The 16,285-nt window shown below is 42.5% G+C and overlaps 1 protein-coding gene across 2 annotated transcripts; it reads right to left on the bottom strand.

Annotated features, from left to right (window-relative positions):
* Positions 1 to 96: 96 nt before the first annotated feature.
* Positions 97 to 15,878, bottom strand: PDHA1 (pyruvate dehydrogenase E1 alpha 1 subunit). Of its 2 annotated transcripts, XM_027688845.1 has the most exons (12): positions 15,705 to 15,872; positions 14,375 to 14,389; positions 12,882 to 12,950; positions 11,177 to 11,350; positions 7,641 to 7,767; positions 5,194 to 5,285; positions 4,739 to 4,831; positions 3,174 to 3,329; positions 2,911 to 2,982; positions 2,049 to 2,116; positions 1,146 to 1,254; positions 97 to 560 (listed from the first exon to the last, which is right to left on the bottom strand). In XM_027688845.1, the coding sequence occupies exons 1-12, from the start codon at positions 15,768 to 15,770 to the stop codon at positions 396 to 398; spliced, it is 1,206 nt and encodes a 401-aa protein (XP_027544646.1). In that variant the 5' UTR covers positions 15,771 to 15,872; the 3' UTR covers positions 97 to 395. The 2 variants fall into 2 exon arrangements, with proteins under 2 accessions (XP_027544646.1, XP_027544647.1); XM_027688846.1 differs by lacking the exon at positions 14,375 to 14,389 and having other exon boundaries at positions 101 to 560; positions 15,705 to 15,878.
* Positions 15,879 to 16,285: the final 407 nt, after the last annotated feature.

Below are 16,285 nucleotides of genomic sequence, written 5' to 3'. Positions count from 1 at the left end.
GACTTTTCTGCAGCAAAAACAGAGCATATAATGGTGCTTTTGGTGGGTTTTCTGGGAAAGCAGTTCATGAAGAAACGAAGCACACAGACCACTAGATAAATGTTGTTAAAGTTTAATTTTTTTTTTACACTGTACATAACACATACAGCAATCCAAAGAAAGTCAGTAAAGCAAATATATAGCACTTTAAATAAATCACTGCTTTCTCTTAACTTAGCTTCTTCTGAAACAACATTCAGCATGTTTAAGGAAATCCACAAGTAGATGGATTTCCTTACACATTTCTTCCTTTGAAAGAGCTTTTAAATAAGCTTAAGGGTTGTTTCTGAGTCGTTATAGTTCCTGTAAAAGCATTCACTTATTCTTACGAATAAGTTACATCAACAAAAAGGCCTTTAGCTGACAGACTTGTACTTTATCCACTGGTTTGGGCCACGCACTTCAAATGGTGGCTCATTGAAGTAGATGTGGTGACCTAGTTCTTCCAGGGGAGGCTCTGGATCAGTAGTAGCAAACTGAGCAGCTTCCTCGATCTCCTTCCTTACTGCCACATCAATTTCCTAAACCAAAAATGGATGCTTATTAGAAGACAGCTCAGGAAAAAAGCATCATTATTTTCAATTTAAATGCTATGATTAAGTATTGGCCAGAATTAGTTAACACTGTCTAGAAACATAAAATTAAAAACCTATAAAAATTCCCTCCCTACTAAGCTGCAGCATTTTGGGTAGTACCAGTAACTTACTGACAGAGGAGCATGACTCCACTGAGCCTCTACATATTCTATTCTGATTCCATGGAACACTCTGTGTCAGTGCCATTGTTTTTTAAACAGAGTTACAACATTTGCTTAGAGGATTCCTGACTCCTTCACTATGATTTTTCCCCTATTCATAATTTCCCTTTCTGAGATTTATCCCCTTCCTAGGGAGTCAAACAAGCCTGGGTAATTTTGATTTCTGTCTCTTAGTAAATGACACCCAAAGCCTTACTCAGCACAAAACTTCACCCTCACTTACAGAAGTGATGTTAAAGCAAACTCTAAAGAAGGAGTGAGCGATGGACACTGCCCGTGATGTGCTTTTCAGAGATCATCAGTGTGTGACTGCTCAAGAGCTTTCTTAGATAGCAACTAAAAGCCATACCTTTAATTCTTCAACACTAGCGAGGTTGTTGTTGACCATTCTGTCCTTCAGCAAAGTGATGGGATCACTTTTGCTTCTCACTTCTTGGATTTCTTCTCTAGTACGATAGCTAGGAGCAAGACAGGCAAAGACATGAAATTCTTCAGGGGTGCCCTTGAATCGAGGGCAGGTTCTGGACACAGCTCACTTTTAGAAAAAGGTGTGTCCACAGAGTTGTCAGGGATGCAATGAAAATACAGAACATTAATCTCTCAAAGGATGGTACAGCAACATCTAGAACCCCCCCCACAGATCTGTAAATGCCAACTGAGCTGAACTAGCTCCAGGGGAAAGGGGAGCAATCCCAGTCTGGGACAGTTACAGTGAGGAGCCATATTTCCTCCTTCCCAGCCCCCCTTAGGAAGCATGCTTCCAATTCATTGCAAGTTTCATCTGAAATGCTGGGATACAACTCTACATAGACAAATTTCAGATTTGTCAGCTGGCGCAATGCCAACGTATGTTTGTATTTTTAGGAAGTGTTCTACTGGACTGGGCAGTCCAAACTCTTCCTACAATTTTACCTTACAGGACTTTAAATACCCTAAGAACTCCAGAAAAGCATGCTGCTTTTTAGTCAAAGCTTAATTAGGACACACCATAAAATCACACTAAAAGCAGAATTCAGTAATAGCACGGAAGTTTAACTGACGCTGTGCTTGTTCTAAAACCAATTCTGAAAGTAAAACAAGTATGTTACGTGGCCACAGATATCAACTGAACAATGGGATGAGTGATCATAGCGATTTCATCATAATGTTTAAATGCTGATTTAAACACTGAACTTAAGAGTTTCATCTCTTAGAATTTGATCATCAATACTTACTTGTTTTCAGTAAGTGCTAAGAAAGAATGTGACAGTACCTTATTCCAGGGTCACTCATACTGTGGCCATGGTAACGATATGTCTGTAACTCCATCACAAGAGGGCCCTTAAAATGAAAAAAACAATACAGAGAGTGTTACCACGAGTGACCAATTTGTAACAGCAGCAAGTATTTGCTACAGGTGAATTGCACCAGTGATCAATTATTTTAATTCAATGTTTTTTTCTCAATTTATGTAACATTAGCTCATAAAGATTCATTCAGTAAAAGGAAACCTAATTCTTTTCAAATTGAACCTTATATTGATATTGTAAGCATTTCTCCTCATATTCTTACTGAGCAGCATTAAACAATTTCCTCCCTTCCAGTGTCATTCCACCATTATTCAGAATATTTCAAATTACCTGCTGTTTCAGTGTAAGATGGTAACTCGCAGAACCTTCATTACTTCACCAAATATTAAAAATCTTCAAAACCATACTTGGGTGACACACACTAACACCAACTCCCAAAACTTTTACTTTACTTTTCATTTCTTACAAATATAGAGTGATTATTACTTTACTTGATCAGTTCTGCCTGACAGAAGTTGTGACAGAACACAACTGCCTGACAGTCATAATACCTTTTGCAACAGAATTTAACTGAGGTAGAAATGGGGAAAAAGATGACAGTATAAATAAGGGCTTGGTTAATACCAATATCATGTTAATAAATTCTAACAAAAATTAGAGAACCACTCAATTGCATATGAGCTCAATACTGTGGAGAAAAGAGGAAATAAAGGTCAAACAAAGTTCAACAGCAACTGGAGAAAATGGGCTAGATGAGGAACTTCTTATGCAATAACTTGGCTAAGAGTTTTACCTATGGAGAAGGAATAACTATTACAGACTTACTTTTCCAGCTCTACAGTAGTCAGCTGCAAACTTTACTGCTTCTCTAACACAGAGAACATCCATGCCATCCACCTGATAAAGAGAAACTACATGTTAAGGCAAAAAAATGCCAGCCTACAAACTTCCAATTTCAGTACTTCCACAAGTGCAACAGGAATTCAGCTTAAGTAAATTTATGTAGAAATAAAAGAAATACACGTGTATGTATTGTGCAGGTGTGTGCACACACATCCCCCCCTCAAAAAAAAGCTGTGACTACTCACCCTGAGCCCTGGAATGAAGTATCCTCTTTTGTAGTAGTCAGTACTGGCTGCAGCTCTTTCAACTGATGTTCCCATTCCATACCGATTGTTCTCACAGACAAAAATACAAGGCAACTTCCATAAGGCAGCCATGTTGTACGTTTCAAATATCTGGCCCTGAAAGAAATAGAGTATGTTACATGTGGTCAGGGAGCTCAGCCTTCAAGCATTAGGCTCTACTGAAAATCCTTCCATTGCAGAGGCCTAGCTAGGAGAAATCTGAATACTAGAAGTGATCTGAAACTAGTCACTTGTTGCAGCTCAGAAGGAATAAAAGAGAAACTACACTATATAAGGTAACTTTCATCTCAACTAGTAGTTTACAGAACTTAATTTTTAAACCTCTGTCAGTATCTGTGTTAGGATAGCACAAAACCTTCAAATTTAACTGAGGTATTTCAGCAACAGTCATAAAAACCTTGACAACTGATTAACCTGGCAGGATGCTGCTACAGCAAAGTAAAGTTTGACCACAGTGACTGCATCAGCCTTATTACTCTGACGTCAAAAACAGGGAAAATCAAAAACTGAGATCTCCACCTGTGCTTTCAAAGTGGGAAACTCAATGGTACACTCTAAACCACCAACTCCTTAACTGGCTTAATGTCTCAGCTGATAACATGAAGACACTGGCTGGAATGTCAACTTAAGTGGCTCTGTGAGAATGCTCTGTCTTCAGAAACCTAAGTGACACGTTTCTCCCTATTCAACAGCACTGTCATCTTCACTGCCATCATTCAGAGTTCTCCTTACAGCACAGGCACTTCAGGGTGTCACACTTAGGTGAACTGTGTGCAACTGGAAAGGGGGTAAAAAGAGTACCTGGAAACCCCTCTTCCCATGACTGGTGTAATGTTCATGTAATTAACTACTGGCCTTGCTCATTCCCTGAGTATCTAGAGCACTGCAGAAGGGAAGGAGCCAAAAAGCTTTCCCTCCACTCCAGGGACAAGGACCAAGTTCAAAATAGGGGTGGGGAAGAACAGATGTTTACACAGGTCCAAAGTAAGACAAAAAATACGCTACATTCCTGATATGTAAAGAGCACCTAGCAATTAACTGTTCACCTGAATCACTCCTCTGAGGACTGTACAGTTCTTGAAACACATCCCTACTCAAATGCCTAAGACAACTCAAATGAAAGGTGATAGTTTCTAAAATTTGCAAGATGCCCAGCCACCTACATGAAGTTCATCTCAGTCAACAGCACTTCACAACAAAAGCCTGGAGAAAAACTGCAGTGAACTGTAGGACTGAGGGTGTGCATTGTCCACTTTCTCTCCAGGATCTGCCTTTTCAGTATTAGTGTACTCCTTTAATAAAGTGTTCTTGTAGCAGAAAACCCAACACAACAATCTCGGCATAAGTTCCGAGGCAGACGTTGCCTGCGTTGCAGGTACTACACAGGCAGGGCAGAAGGTGTTCTCCAACTCCTCATAGGAATGGCAGAGCTCACAGTTCCCAGAAGGAAAAACAGTTACCCCCAGGCACACTCCTCAGAGCCACACGAGACAATGCTCCTTTACCTGATTGGCAGCACCGTCCCCGTATAACGCCAGGCAGATTTCGTTTTTACCGAAGTATTTACAGGCCAGCGCAATCCCGGCTCCAAGGGGAACCTATCACAGAGTACAGAACAAACTAGAGTTGTAGAACAATGTTAAAGGAGCTGAAGATAGGCATCTTGTGAACTGTAAGGAGACATTTATGCTATTATGGACCTGCTCAACAAACAAGTTGTTACCCACCCACTTCCATTTGTTCCAACTGGTGTTACAGCCAAGATAAAAACATGAACTGTATTCTTAGTTTGATTCATTTTTGCTACAGTTTACAAAATGGTGAGCAAACTAGAAAAAGACAGAGCCACAGAGCAATGGTATCTGCATCAAGCTCAAACCACAAAAACTGAGAGGAAACACTGGCAAGAGGACATAAGCCAAATTCAACTTGTACTTTGAAGTAGAAGTCATGTACATACCTGAGCACCAACAATACCATTGCCACCATAAAAGTTTTTGGTATACATGTGCATTGATCCTCCTTTTCCCTTTGCACATCCTCCTTTTCGACCTGAAACGTGAATAACAAGCGAGTTATTTTTCAGAGGAAACATACCGTGCAAATGGGAACATCTAATGCAATTCCTAAAGGTAATAACACCAAGACCATATAATTGTTGTCATGTGGAGTAAAGACACGATGGCCTCTCTCCTAAGAATTCATGGTTAAATATCTCACAAAACAAATAAGAGGAGGGGAAAAAGAGAATAATAATGAAAACATAATTCTGGAAATAGAGAATGAGATTACGAAGAAATTTTAAAACCAACGAAGGAGTTTCAGTGTCCTACTATACAAAAGCATTTTCTGATGAATATGGGGTGTTTTATAAAAGCCAACAAGGTCTGTATTTCTCATATATACATACTCTGCAAGAAGTATATACAGTCCTTATTACTTTTGGCTTCTGCAAGATACGAATACTATTCCAAATTAGTTGCAATTACTTATATTTTTCTTCCCTTTGACAATAACTACAAGTAAAAATTACAAATAGGACATAGAAAAAAGCACAACAACTAACAGTTTCTCATTCCACCCCAATATAAACATAAGAAGGTACCCAGTCCAGCTTTATCCAAGCTGTAATTTGAAGATAACTAGTGATTCATGAAGCATTGCAACAAATCCTATTTAAATGAGCCAATCTAAGGACACAGAATTTCTCATCAGCCCATTCAATTTCTTATTCCCATCTGTCTTGTTACTAGTTGCAGAGGATTGTATTGTATTTTTAATAAGCACAGTTTGTTTGGTGGTGGGGTTTGGGTTTTTTTGTGCATTAGCCTTCGTGTTTATTTTAGAAGTGGATCTCTTTGTACTTCTCTTTCTTATAATAGTGGATCCTTTTTATTATTGGTCTTTCTCATACCTTTCATATGTTTCATGTGAACTGTAATGGATTCTGACAGCTAGGGCCAAAGGAAAAAAAAAAGTCTAATTTTAAGAAAAAGTTTTCTGATTAAGTGTAAGTTAACTTCAGTAAGTTCCCTCCACTTTTTGTACAATCCTCTCTTGTATTTTAGAATGTGTTTAAGAACTCCTGATTAACCAATGTCACTTTTTGCTACACTTTCTAATTAGAACACAAACCTGTTTCTCATGTAATTATCAATTCCCCTGAAAAGTCCTTTATCTATAACTTGTTTCCTATAGGATCTTATCTATTAGTCTTATTTTGGGTTACTCTGCTTCCTTCTCCTTCAAAGACTTTTTAATTCTGTCATTTCTTTTCATTGTAACTCAAGCTGTCTTTCAGTTTGGCCTTTTTAGTCAAGATCTATCTTTGCAGGAAAGGACTCTAGCAGCACTCCTCTCTAGGAACTTTCCCAAGTGCCATTTCTCAGAACAACAGTCTCCGTACTGCAGCTGCTCTTTCCCAATTAAAGGAGCCCCACTAAAGTCAAGTATAATGCTATAGAAAATGATGTGTGTCATGAAATGAAATAAAGAAAAAAACCAACCACATTATCACTCGTATTTGTAGTTTCAGGGCCAACAGAAGGCTTCAGTCACGACAATCTCCTCATTTACTTTCTGCCTTATCAGTATCCAGTGACTTTTGGCAAATCGATCACCCACTAGATTCTGGGCTTTTGTGCACATTATTAATATGCATTCTTAGCGCACACATATGCTCTTTGTATACAAAATCATACCTCTTATCTACCCCAAAACATGCTTTCCTATAATAACATTTCAGGCATGCAGATTCTCAGATCAAGTCTTTATTATACCTGTGATTAATGAAGGCCTTCAAGCTCCTTGTTAATTTTTCACTTCTGGCATCTGTTCACAGATCTCATAAGAGCTCAGCAGGCTGATCCTCTTCTCTCCCTCTCCTCTCCCTCTCCCCTCTTCCCTCCTCCATCCTCAACCCTATTGTGAATACCTGTCTCTCCTTTCTGCAAAATCTCAATCTAGATTATAATTTAATATTCTTCTTACAGTCAAATTTTCCCAAACCATTCAGTTGATCATTACAGGCAGTGCGTACTAGTCTTCCTAAGACTTCAGCAGCATAATTCTGAAAATCCAAATCTGTCTCCTAGGGAAGGTAATGCCCTGTCCCACTGAGAACAAATGCCTACCACCAGCAATTTCCAAACTGTGCTGCAGCACAACAAATACAGCATTTGGTATTGAGAAAAATCTTATGAATTTGTGCTTTAGAAGTACTTATTCATTGCTTTTTATGGTTAAAAGTGGCTGCATCATAAAATTAAAACACTGATTTATTCTGTTATGTCACTAAACTGCTTCTGAAGCCCCAGTATACTTTGTGCATCAACATAATTTTGAACTTGAATAAAAACTTCTGACAAGTACGGCAGCATGTGAATCCTCATTTTACTGAGCACACACCTGTAAGTTCAGCGAGGATTTCTCGAACAGGCACTCCCCGGGTGAAGGTAAAGCCGTGAGCTCTGTACGCTGTTATCACATGGTCTGTAGGCTTTATGGCAGCTTCAATCCCTACACAGCAGGCCTCCTGTTACAAAGCAAAAGTAAGCTTAGCAATGAAGGAAAACACAGCTTCCACAGCCAGCAGTGTGGCAAGGGCTCTGATCCCACATACATCCAGTATCAGCAGGTAATAGGAAGAGCACAGATACAGAAGACTGACTTAAATCCCAAGGGTCAGTGGCAGGCCTGGAGCTACAACAGCCTTGGGCTCTAAATTCCAACCTGACTGACTAGCAAAGAGACATGGGAAGGGAAACAGAACCTGCAAAAATCTGAAGGCTTTTTCTCCCAAATGAAGCATTTCAACAACCAAAATTCAAAAATGTCAGGGGATAATGAACAGACAGCAAAATTTCAGTAAGGTCATGAAGTTCCTTCTCCTGGCTGTTGCTTTTTAGTGGGCACATGATCCATGAGACATGGAAACAAACCCCATCAATTAAGCTTGAGGAGGAAGATGCAGGCCTTCAAATGTATTGAATTTAATATGCTGCAGTTGCTCATTTCTCACATTCAGTTGATCTTCAGCTGCACTGTGCCTTCTATCTCTCTCTCCCTCCCTATTGCTGTCCCAAGATCTCAGGGATTCCCTTTTGTGCTAAGACATTGTTTTTCAAAAGAGTCATGAACTAAATTATAGTTCCAGCTACAACTTCAGACATTGTACAGATATTCAATTCTACATTTATTCTCCACTCTATTAAAATCCCTACGTTCACAGAATCAGTTAGGTTGGAAGAGACCTCTGAGATCGTTAAATCCAATCGATGATCGAACACCACCTTGTCAATCAGATCATGCCACTCAGTGCCACATGCAGTCTTTTCTGAAACACCGCCAGAGACAGTGACTCCAACACCTCCCTGAGCAGCCCATTCCAATGCCCAATCACTCCTTCTGTGAAAAACTTCTTCTTAATGCCCAACCTAAACCTCCCCTGGCACAGCTTAAGACCATGTCCTCTTGTCCTGTTGCTGATTGCCTGAGAGAAGAGACTGATCCCCGCCTGGCTACAACATCCTGTCAGGTAGTTGTAGAGAGTGATAAGGTCTTCCCTGAGCCTCCTCTTCTCCAGGATAAACAGCCCCAGCTCCCTCAGCCTCTCCTCATAGGGCCTGTGCTCCAATCCCTTCACCAGCCTTGTTGCCCTTCCTTAGACACACTCAGCACCTCAACATCCTTCCTAAACTGAGGGGCCCAGAACTGGACACAGAACTCAAGGTGCGGCCTAAGTAGTGCCGAATACAGGGGCAGAATCACTGCCCTGGTCCTGCTGTCCACACTGTTCCTGATACAGGCCAGGATGCCATTGGCCTTCTTGGCCATCTGGGCACACTGCTGGCTCATGTTCAGCTTCCTGTCAATCCAAACTCCCAGGTCTCTTTCTGCCTGGCTGCTCTCCAGCCACTCTGTGCCCAGCCTGTAGCGCTGCAGGGGGTTGTTGTGGCCAAAGTGCAGGACCCGGCACTTGGCTTTGATGAACCTCATCCCGTTTGATTCAGACCATCTCTCCAGCTTGTCCAGGTTCCTCTGAAGAGCCCTCCTGCCTTCCAGCTGATCAACACTCCCCCCCAGCTTGGTGTCATCTGCAGATGGCACACTCAATCCCCTCATCTAAATCATCAATAAAGATATTAAACAGAACTGGGCCCCACACTGATCCCTGGGGGACACCACTAGTGACCGGCCCCAACTGGATGCAGCACCGTTCACCAGCACTCTCTGTGCCCGGCCCTCCAGCCAGTTCCTAACCCAGCAGAGAGTGCCCCTGTCCAAGCCATGGGCTGGCAGCTTTTTCAGGAGAATGCTGTGGGAGACAGTGTCAAAGGCTTTGCTGAAGTCCAGGTAGACACATCCACAGCCTTCACCTCATCCACCAGGCAGGTCACCTGATCTCCGATCAGGTTGGTCAAGCGGGACCTGCCCCTCCTAAACCCGTGCTGGCTGGGTCTGATCCCCTGGATGTCCTGTAGGTGCTGTGTGATTGTACTTAGGATAATCTGCTCCATAACCTTGCCAGGCACTGAGGTCAGGCTGACCAGCCTGTAGTTTCCTGGATCCTCCTTTTGGTCCTTCTTGTGGATAGACATCACACTGGCCAACTTCCAATCATCTGAGACCACCCTGATGAGCCAGGACTGTTGGTAAATAATGGAGAGCGGCTTGGCAAGCTCTTCCGCCAGCTCCCTCATCACCCTTGGGTGGATCCCATCTGGTCCCATAGACTTGAGGATCCAAGTGGCTCAGCAGGTCACTAACTGCTTCCTCCTGTATTACAGGGAGGCTATTTGGCTCCCAGTCCCTGTCCACCAGCTCAGGAGGCGAGCTGTCTTGGGGACAACCTGTCTTATTGTTGAAAGGAAGGTGTTAAGTACCTCAGCCTTTTCCTCATCTTTGGTGACTATGCTCCCCTCCCCCTCCCGTGTCCAACAAAGAATGGAAGTTTCCCTTGCCCCTCCTTTTGCTATTAATGTAATTATAAAACACTTTTTATCATCCTTTACAGAAATGGCCAGATTAAGTTCTAATTGTGCTTCTCCCTTCCTAATTCTTTCTGCATGACCTAAAAACATCCTTAAACCCTTCCTGAGTTGCCTGCCCCTTTTTCCAAAGATGATAAACCCTTTTTTTCCCCCTGAGTTCCTGCAAAAGCTCCCTGGCCAGCCAGCCTGGTTGTCTTTCCCACTGGCTCACCTTTTGGCACACAGGGACAGCCTGCTCCTGCACCTTCAAGATTTATTTCTTGAAATATGTCCATCCTTCCTGGACCCCCTTGTTTTTAAGGGCTGTTTCCCAAGGGTACTCTCCGAATCAGCATCCTGAATAGGTTGAAGTCTGCCCTCCAGAAGTCCAGGGTAGAGGTTTTATTGATGCCCCTCCTTGTTTCACCAAGCATTGAAAACTCCATCGTTTCATGGTCACTGTGCCCCAGACAGCCTCCAACCACCTTATCTCCCACCAGCCCTTCTCTGTCTGTAAAGAGCAGGTCCAGCAAGGCCCCTGGTAGGCTCACTCTCTAGCTGGGACAAGAAGTTGTCCTCCATACACTCCAGGAACCTCCTAAACTGCCTCTTCTCTGCTCTGTTGAGTTCCCAGCAGACATCTAGCAGGTTAAAATCTCCTACAAGAACAAGGGCTGGAGATCTTGAAGCATCCGCCACTGCTAGTAGAATAATTTATCCACCTGTTCATCCTGACTGGGTGGTCTATAACAGACTCCTACCAAGACGTCAGCCTTGTTGGCCTTCCCCCTGATTCCTACCCATAGGCACTCAACCTTATTGTCACTGACCTCAAGTTCTACAAAAAACTCCCTAACATAGAGACCCACCCCTCTACCTCTCCTACCTCACCTGTCTCTTTTGACAAGCATGTAGTTTTTATGTTAAGTAAGGTAAAACAACAAAAAACCTTCAGAAAAAAAAAAATCTTACCTGACCATCATATAAGTGGCAGAAACCACGAATAATCTTCTGCTTGTAGAGCTGGTCAGACTTGAGCTCCATGCGCCGTATGGTCTGCATTGTCTTGTAGTAATGGAGCCCCTCCTCTCGAGTCATCACTGCTGTGGTACCGGGGCCTTCTTCCAGGCGATGGAGGTCACATTTCTGCAAGGTTGAACAAGTAGTTATTTCCTAAAAATAATTTGTCCTATTTATGAATATTACTTAATTATTTTTTATGATGTACCATTTCCAAATTCAGAGCGTAATAGCTTTTAAAAAAGAAAGACAGCCAAACCTAAATTCATAGGTCAAAATAACTGTAAAGTTTGTGCACTGTTTCCAAATTCAGGGAAATAAAAGCCTTACTTTTAATAAAGACAGATTTACACTGACAAAATGAAGCCTTGTTGTACCTACAAGGAATAGATGAACTAGAGTCCTCAGAAAATGAGGTAAAAAAGAACACTTCCATGGTTGTTGCAGGCCAAATACCTGGTAAGAGCTACAGAGGTTTTTTGAAGAGAGAAGAGAGATCAAGAGTTTCCTTTGTAAAACAGTTTCTGGCCCTAAGACTGGACCTCACCTGTGCTACCACAAGCATTAATAAACCATTGCTGCACCAGGTACACTGCCAGTCAAACCATCATGTGTGCAGTACAATTTCCTCCCCAAACCATGGACTCTACTGAGGGAGGGCTGATTTTAGGCACCCATACAAAATAAATAAAAAAATTTAAAATAAAATAATAATAATAAATAAAAAGTTCAGTGGAAGAAACCAAACAAATTACTCTGTCAGTGCAGATTAAATGGCCAAAATACTTCTATACAGGTTAAAGACAGTTTATATCACAGCAAAAGTCTCTTCAGTGCAAATCCACTGACACCTTAGATGAACTGGGTATAACACATGGGCACACTGCTCTAAGACAGCCCTGCTTCCAAGTTCTCATAAAAATAGAAACTTTGCAGTTTTGTCATCAACACAAGACCAAACATTAAATCTGTATCTACTCAAAAAGGACTTTTCATGTAAATATATGTTCCTAATTGTTTCATCTGTGAAACAATTTTAATACTTTACAGGCAGAGATAAACAGGGAGAGGGTGGAAGAAAAACTAAATGATTTCTTTCAGATTTTCTTTCATCAGTTTCTGAATGAAATGCCAGCACAAAAGCTACTGCCAATGGAAGCATCACTTTTTCCTAAGACCCAGGCACAGGGGAAAGCTGACAATATAACACGAGTTTTTTGAGCAGCACCAAGTCAAGCATTAAAAGGATGCCATATTTTTCCTCAAAAACCCATACACACCTCAATCAGCTGCACATTTGGGATAGGCTGCAAACACCAGCTAATTGTTTTAAGAGCATTAAGGAAACATTAATACTCTTCCCTCAGAACAGAAAAGGTTCTTTAGCTCCTTTCTGACTCTGTTCTCACAGCTACATTGCAGTACCACAGCTGCAAAGAATCACAATTTTGCATTCTTAAGAAACAAGTAACAGTACTACACACTGCTAAGCACAGTTACTTCCAGCTGCACTGAGTAATCCGGTCAGAGAGTGAGGGCTTTGGTTCTGGAAATTCAAACAGTATTTTCCTAATTGAAAAAGATATGGGGGCAAGTCCATTACGTCAAGATGTGCAACAAACGCTTACACAGCATGCCAGTATTAAGTGTTCTTTACCTTAATCTCAAATGAAGCTTCACTTGCAAAGTCTCCATAGTTACGTGATGCCACTATCACTCTAGAGGCCTTAAGAAAAACACAAAACCAAAGCATGAGCAATATTTAAATATAATTATCAAGCAGAAGTAGGTGAATTTTCAAATAATTTCTCAGAGTACTCCCAAACTGAAACAATGTATGAATCAAACTCACCAGTGGCATATCCTTGTAAGGCTAAAGAACATTTATTCTGTATGAATGTGTTAAAGTCCTTTAAAATCTAGTAATTCAAATTAATATTAAAAAAAAAGAATTCAAATTTGTAATATCCTTGATTATCTAAAAGAAACACAGTAAATTTCTAGAGATTGTGAAGAGCATCAAAACCACAAAAATAATCGTTTTTCCCTTCACATACCAGATTGCCTATGTAAGGATAGACAGCCAATGCAGATTTCAATGGCTCTCTGTGCTGACTGGAATTTTGCCTTGATAGAACAAAAAAAACCTCCAAAAACCAAACCAAAACACAAACCAAACAAAAAAAAAAAACCCAAAACAAACAATCTCCCCCAACCCCAAACCAACAAAAAGAACCCAGCAGATTTCTGAGGTACGAACTACTCTCACCCTTTCTTTTCAGTAGGAAGAGAAGCAGGGGGGATTCAATGCAGTAACAATAAAGAGAGAGAGGATTTCAGCGAGCAAAACAGCGTGGCCACTACTAAAAATGATATGGAAACACATAATGTACCTAAGGATACGTGAAACACAGAACAGAAAGGGGGCATGGCAGGGGAGAGATAAGAAGGATGTTTGAAAACACATTAATGGTCTGTCTTAAGAATGAACACAGGCTACTGACTAATGAACACTGGTGTTACACTGCAGCATCTGACAGGATGGGCATGTGTCCATGCATGCACTGTGGCCACAGACAAGAAACATACCACATCTTCAGTGGCAAAATTATACTGCTTAACTAAGTTATGCAAAAATTTCATTTAGTCAGGAAATTCACATAAATTTAGCTGAAGGTTAATTATTTCAAAATTTTGAGAATGTCCAAGTCACTGTTTCCAAACAAAGGTTTGACTGACAGGTATGAAGCCTGGAGAAAAAACAACCAGGAGATATTTCTCAATCCGTCTTGATTACCTACTCTGTTGCATACTTGATTTAGCAGTAACAATTTCCCCCTCCCCTATTATCAGATTAAATATTTAAGGTTTTAATTTAAACCACGTTTCTACACTGTTTACCACAATGCTTCAGTATTACTGGTGAAGAAAAGCTATTTTACTTCTAGAGCTGGAAGTAAATCAACAGTTTGGGATCTGCAGAATCACAGAATGGCTGGGATTGGGATGGGGGTCTATAGGCCACCTGGTTAAACCGATGCCCTGAATATGGGGCATAAAAGCAACACTGAGGAGTCTGTACAAAAGTTCTGACACATGGCCGGTACAGGTATCAAATGCAAACCTTGACAAAACTGACTGAGGCCTTACCTCACTAACGGCTCCCTAGGTTAGCAGCATTTGGAAAGAGAAAAAAAAGGGAAGAAAAAAAAGAGTGAGTAGCTGTACCAAAGAATCAGGGGAGGAGAAGTCAGCAAATTATTAGCCAACTAGAATACAACACTGCAAGTGGTAGTTTCCTTACGTGGAAATCCATCTGTACAGTCTGGAAAATGCTCAAAGCATATATGAAACAATGCTTTGTGGATTAAGTCTACTTCTATTTATTTGGTAATTTATACCTTCACTATAGGTGCCTAGGAACAATTCAAGGCAAATATTTACCAAATTGGTAAGCACTAGGATCCAAAAATCAATTACATTAAGATATCCAAACCAGATCTAGTTTGACATTCCAGGAAAATGCAGTATCTCAGGAGTAAGCCGAGTACTTGTAGTAAGGAACTAATTTTAGGCACCCATATTTGCAAAATTTAATTTGTAAAATTCCAAATATTTTACTTGTGAATTAGGAAATACTTTTAGACCTGAAGCCCCAACACACATAGGAAGATCTCCCAGTAAATCCCTTGTGCGATTCTCACAAATCCAGTCACTCATAAGCAGTGAATGCTTGGGTGAGAGAGCTGCCTCAGAACAGGAGTACAGCAACAGATCTGTTCTCCATGGCAAAAAGGCAGCTTCCAGTTACCAGAAAGTACCTTTTAACTCTGATCTCGCCAACAATGTTTTCCTCAGCAGGGGCTAATTTTTCCTCATGGCCACAGTCATTACAGTGGAATAAGGAGAACGAAGAGGTAAGAGCATGATTTTTCACACAAAAGAGATAAAACACAGCACATGACACAAAAATAACAAACTTTGAAAGAAAAATTCATGCAGCAATTGCAAGGGGCTGTCGGCTGGGCTGAGGCAGGTGGCGAAGCTCAGACAGTCCGACGCTGAACTCCAAACGGGTCGAGCAGCGCGTGTTTATTACCCCTGTAAGGGATCTGATCTGCGCTGTCAAAATATACATGGAACGACATAAATTAAAGCACTGCGCCACCAGGCCTTTATAGAGCGAGCTCCTGCACGCGACGACCATTTCACTGTCACTGGGGTCTTCACGATCTTCAGAGTGGAATAAAATGCCCCCCCCCCAAAAAAAATTCTTTTGTTCTTTAATTTTTCTTTTTTTTTTTATTCTTTTTTTTGGTCCGCCGGCACCAACTTCCCGGGCCGTTCCCGCCGTCTCTCCCGGACCGCTCCCGCCCGTCCCCCCCCGCGCGGGGCGGTTCCCGCAGCGCCCCCGCGTGGCCACCCCCGCCCCCCCCGCGGGCCGCCGCTCCCCGGCCGGGCCGGCACCGGCCGCACTCACCGTCCTCCCGGCGGCCGCCGGGCCCTGCAGCACTCGGGAGAGCGCGGCCAGCAGCATCTTGCGCATGGGGCGGGTGGGACGGGCAGGAGCGGCAGCGCCTGGCGCAGGCCCCCGACCTCGGATCTCCTTCAGCCGCCGCCGCCCGGGCCGCGACCGCCGCCTATCGCTGCCTCCCCGCGCATGCGCGACGGGCGCTGCGGCGGGGCAGCGCCACCTGCCGGGCGCCCGGAGCCGCTAAAGGTCATTAAAGGTGATTAAACGTGGGAAGGGCTTCGTTTGTTCGCGCCGGGATTCCCGCGGACCTGCTCCGGCCTGGACGTCAGGAGGGATTTTGGGCGTTAGGGAGGATTTCTTCACGTAAAGGGTGATTGGGCACTGGAATGGGCTGCCCAGGGAGGCAGTGGGGTCGCCGTCCCTGGAGTTGTTTAAGGACAGACTGCACTCGGTGCCCTGGTCTGATCGACGTGGTGCTGCTCGGTCATAGGTTGGACTGGATGATCTCACAGCTCTCCTCCAACCCAACTGATCCTGTGATTTTGGTGCGGACAGGCGGGGTTTGGGCACGTCCCCGCCGCTGTCCC

The sequence above is a fragment of the Neopelma chrysocephalum genome, unplaced genomic scaffold (assembly GCF_003984885.1).
Source record: "Neopelma chrysocephalum unplaced genomic scaffold, ASM398488v2 Primary Assembly neopelma1_76, whole genome shotgun sequence".
In the NCBI taxonomy this organism is placed as follows: Eukaryota; Metazoa; Chordata; class Aves; order Passeriformes; family Pipridae; genus Neopelma; species Neopelma chrysocephalum.
The sequence above is the reverse complement of the archived record's forward strand: the minus strand, read 5'-3'. Positions and strand labels throughout refer to the sequence as shown.

Excerpts from the sequence above, each read along its gene's own strand:
- PDHA1 (XM_027688845.1), bottom strand. The coding sequence starts at position 15,770 with ATGCGCAAGATGCTGCTGGCCGCGCTCTCCCGAGTGCTGCAGGGCCCG. Across the intron at positions 5,286-7,640 it reads AATCCTCGCTGAACTTACAG|GTCGAAAAGGAGGATGTGCA; the intron begins GTGTGTGCTCAG and ends TTCACGTTTCAG. Across the intron at positions 4,832-5,193 it reads ATGGTATTGTTGGTGCTCAG|GTTCCCCTTGGAGCCGGGAT; the intron begins GTATGTACATGA and ends ACTCTGTGATAG.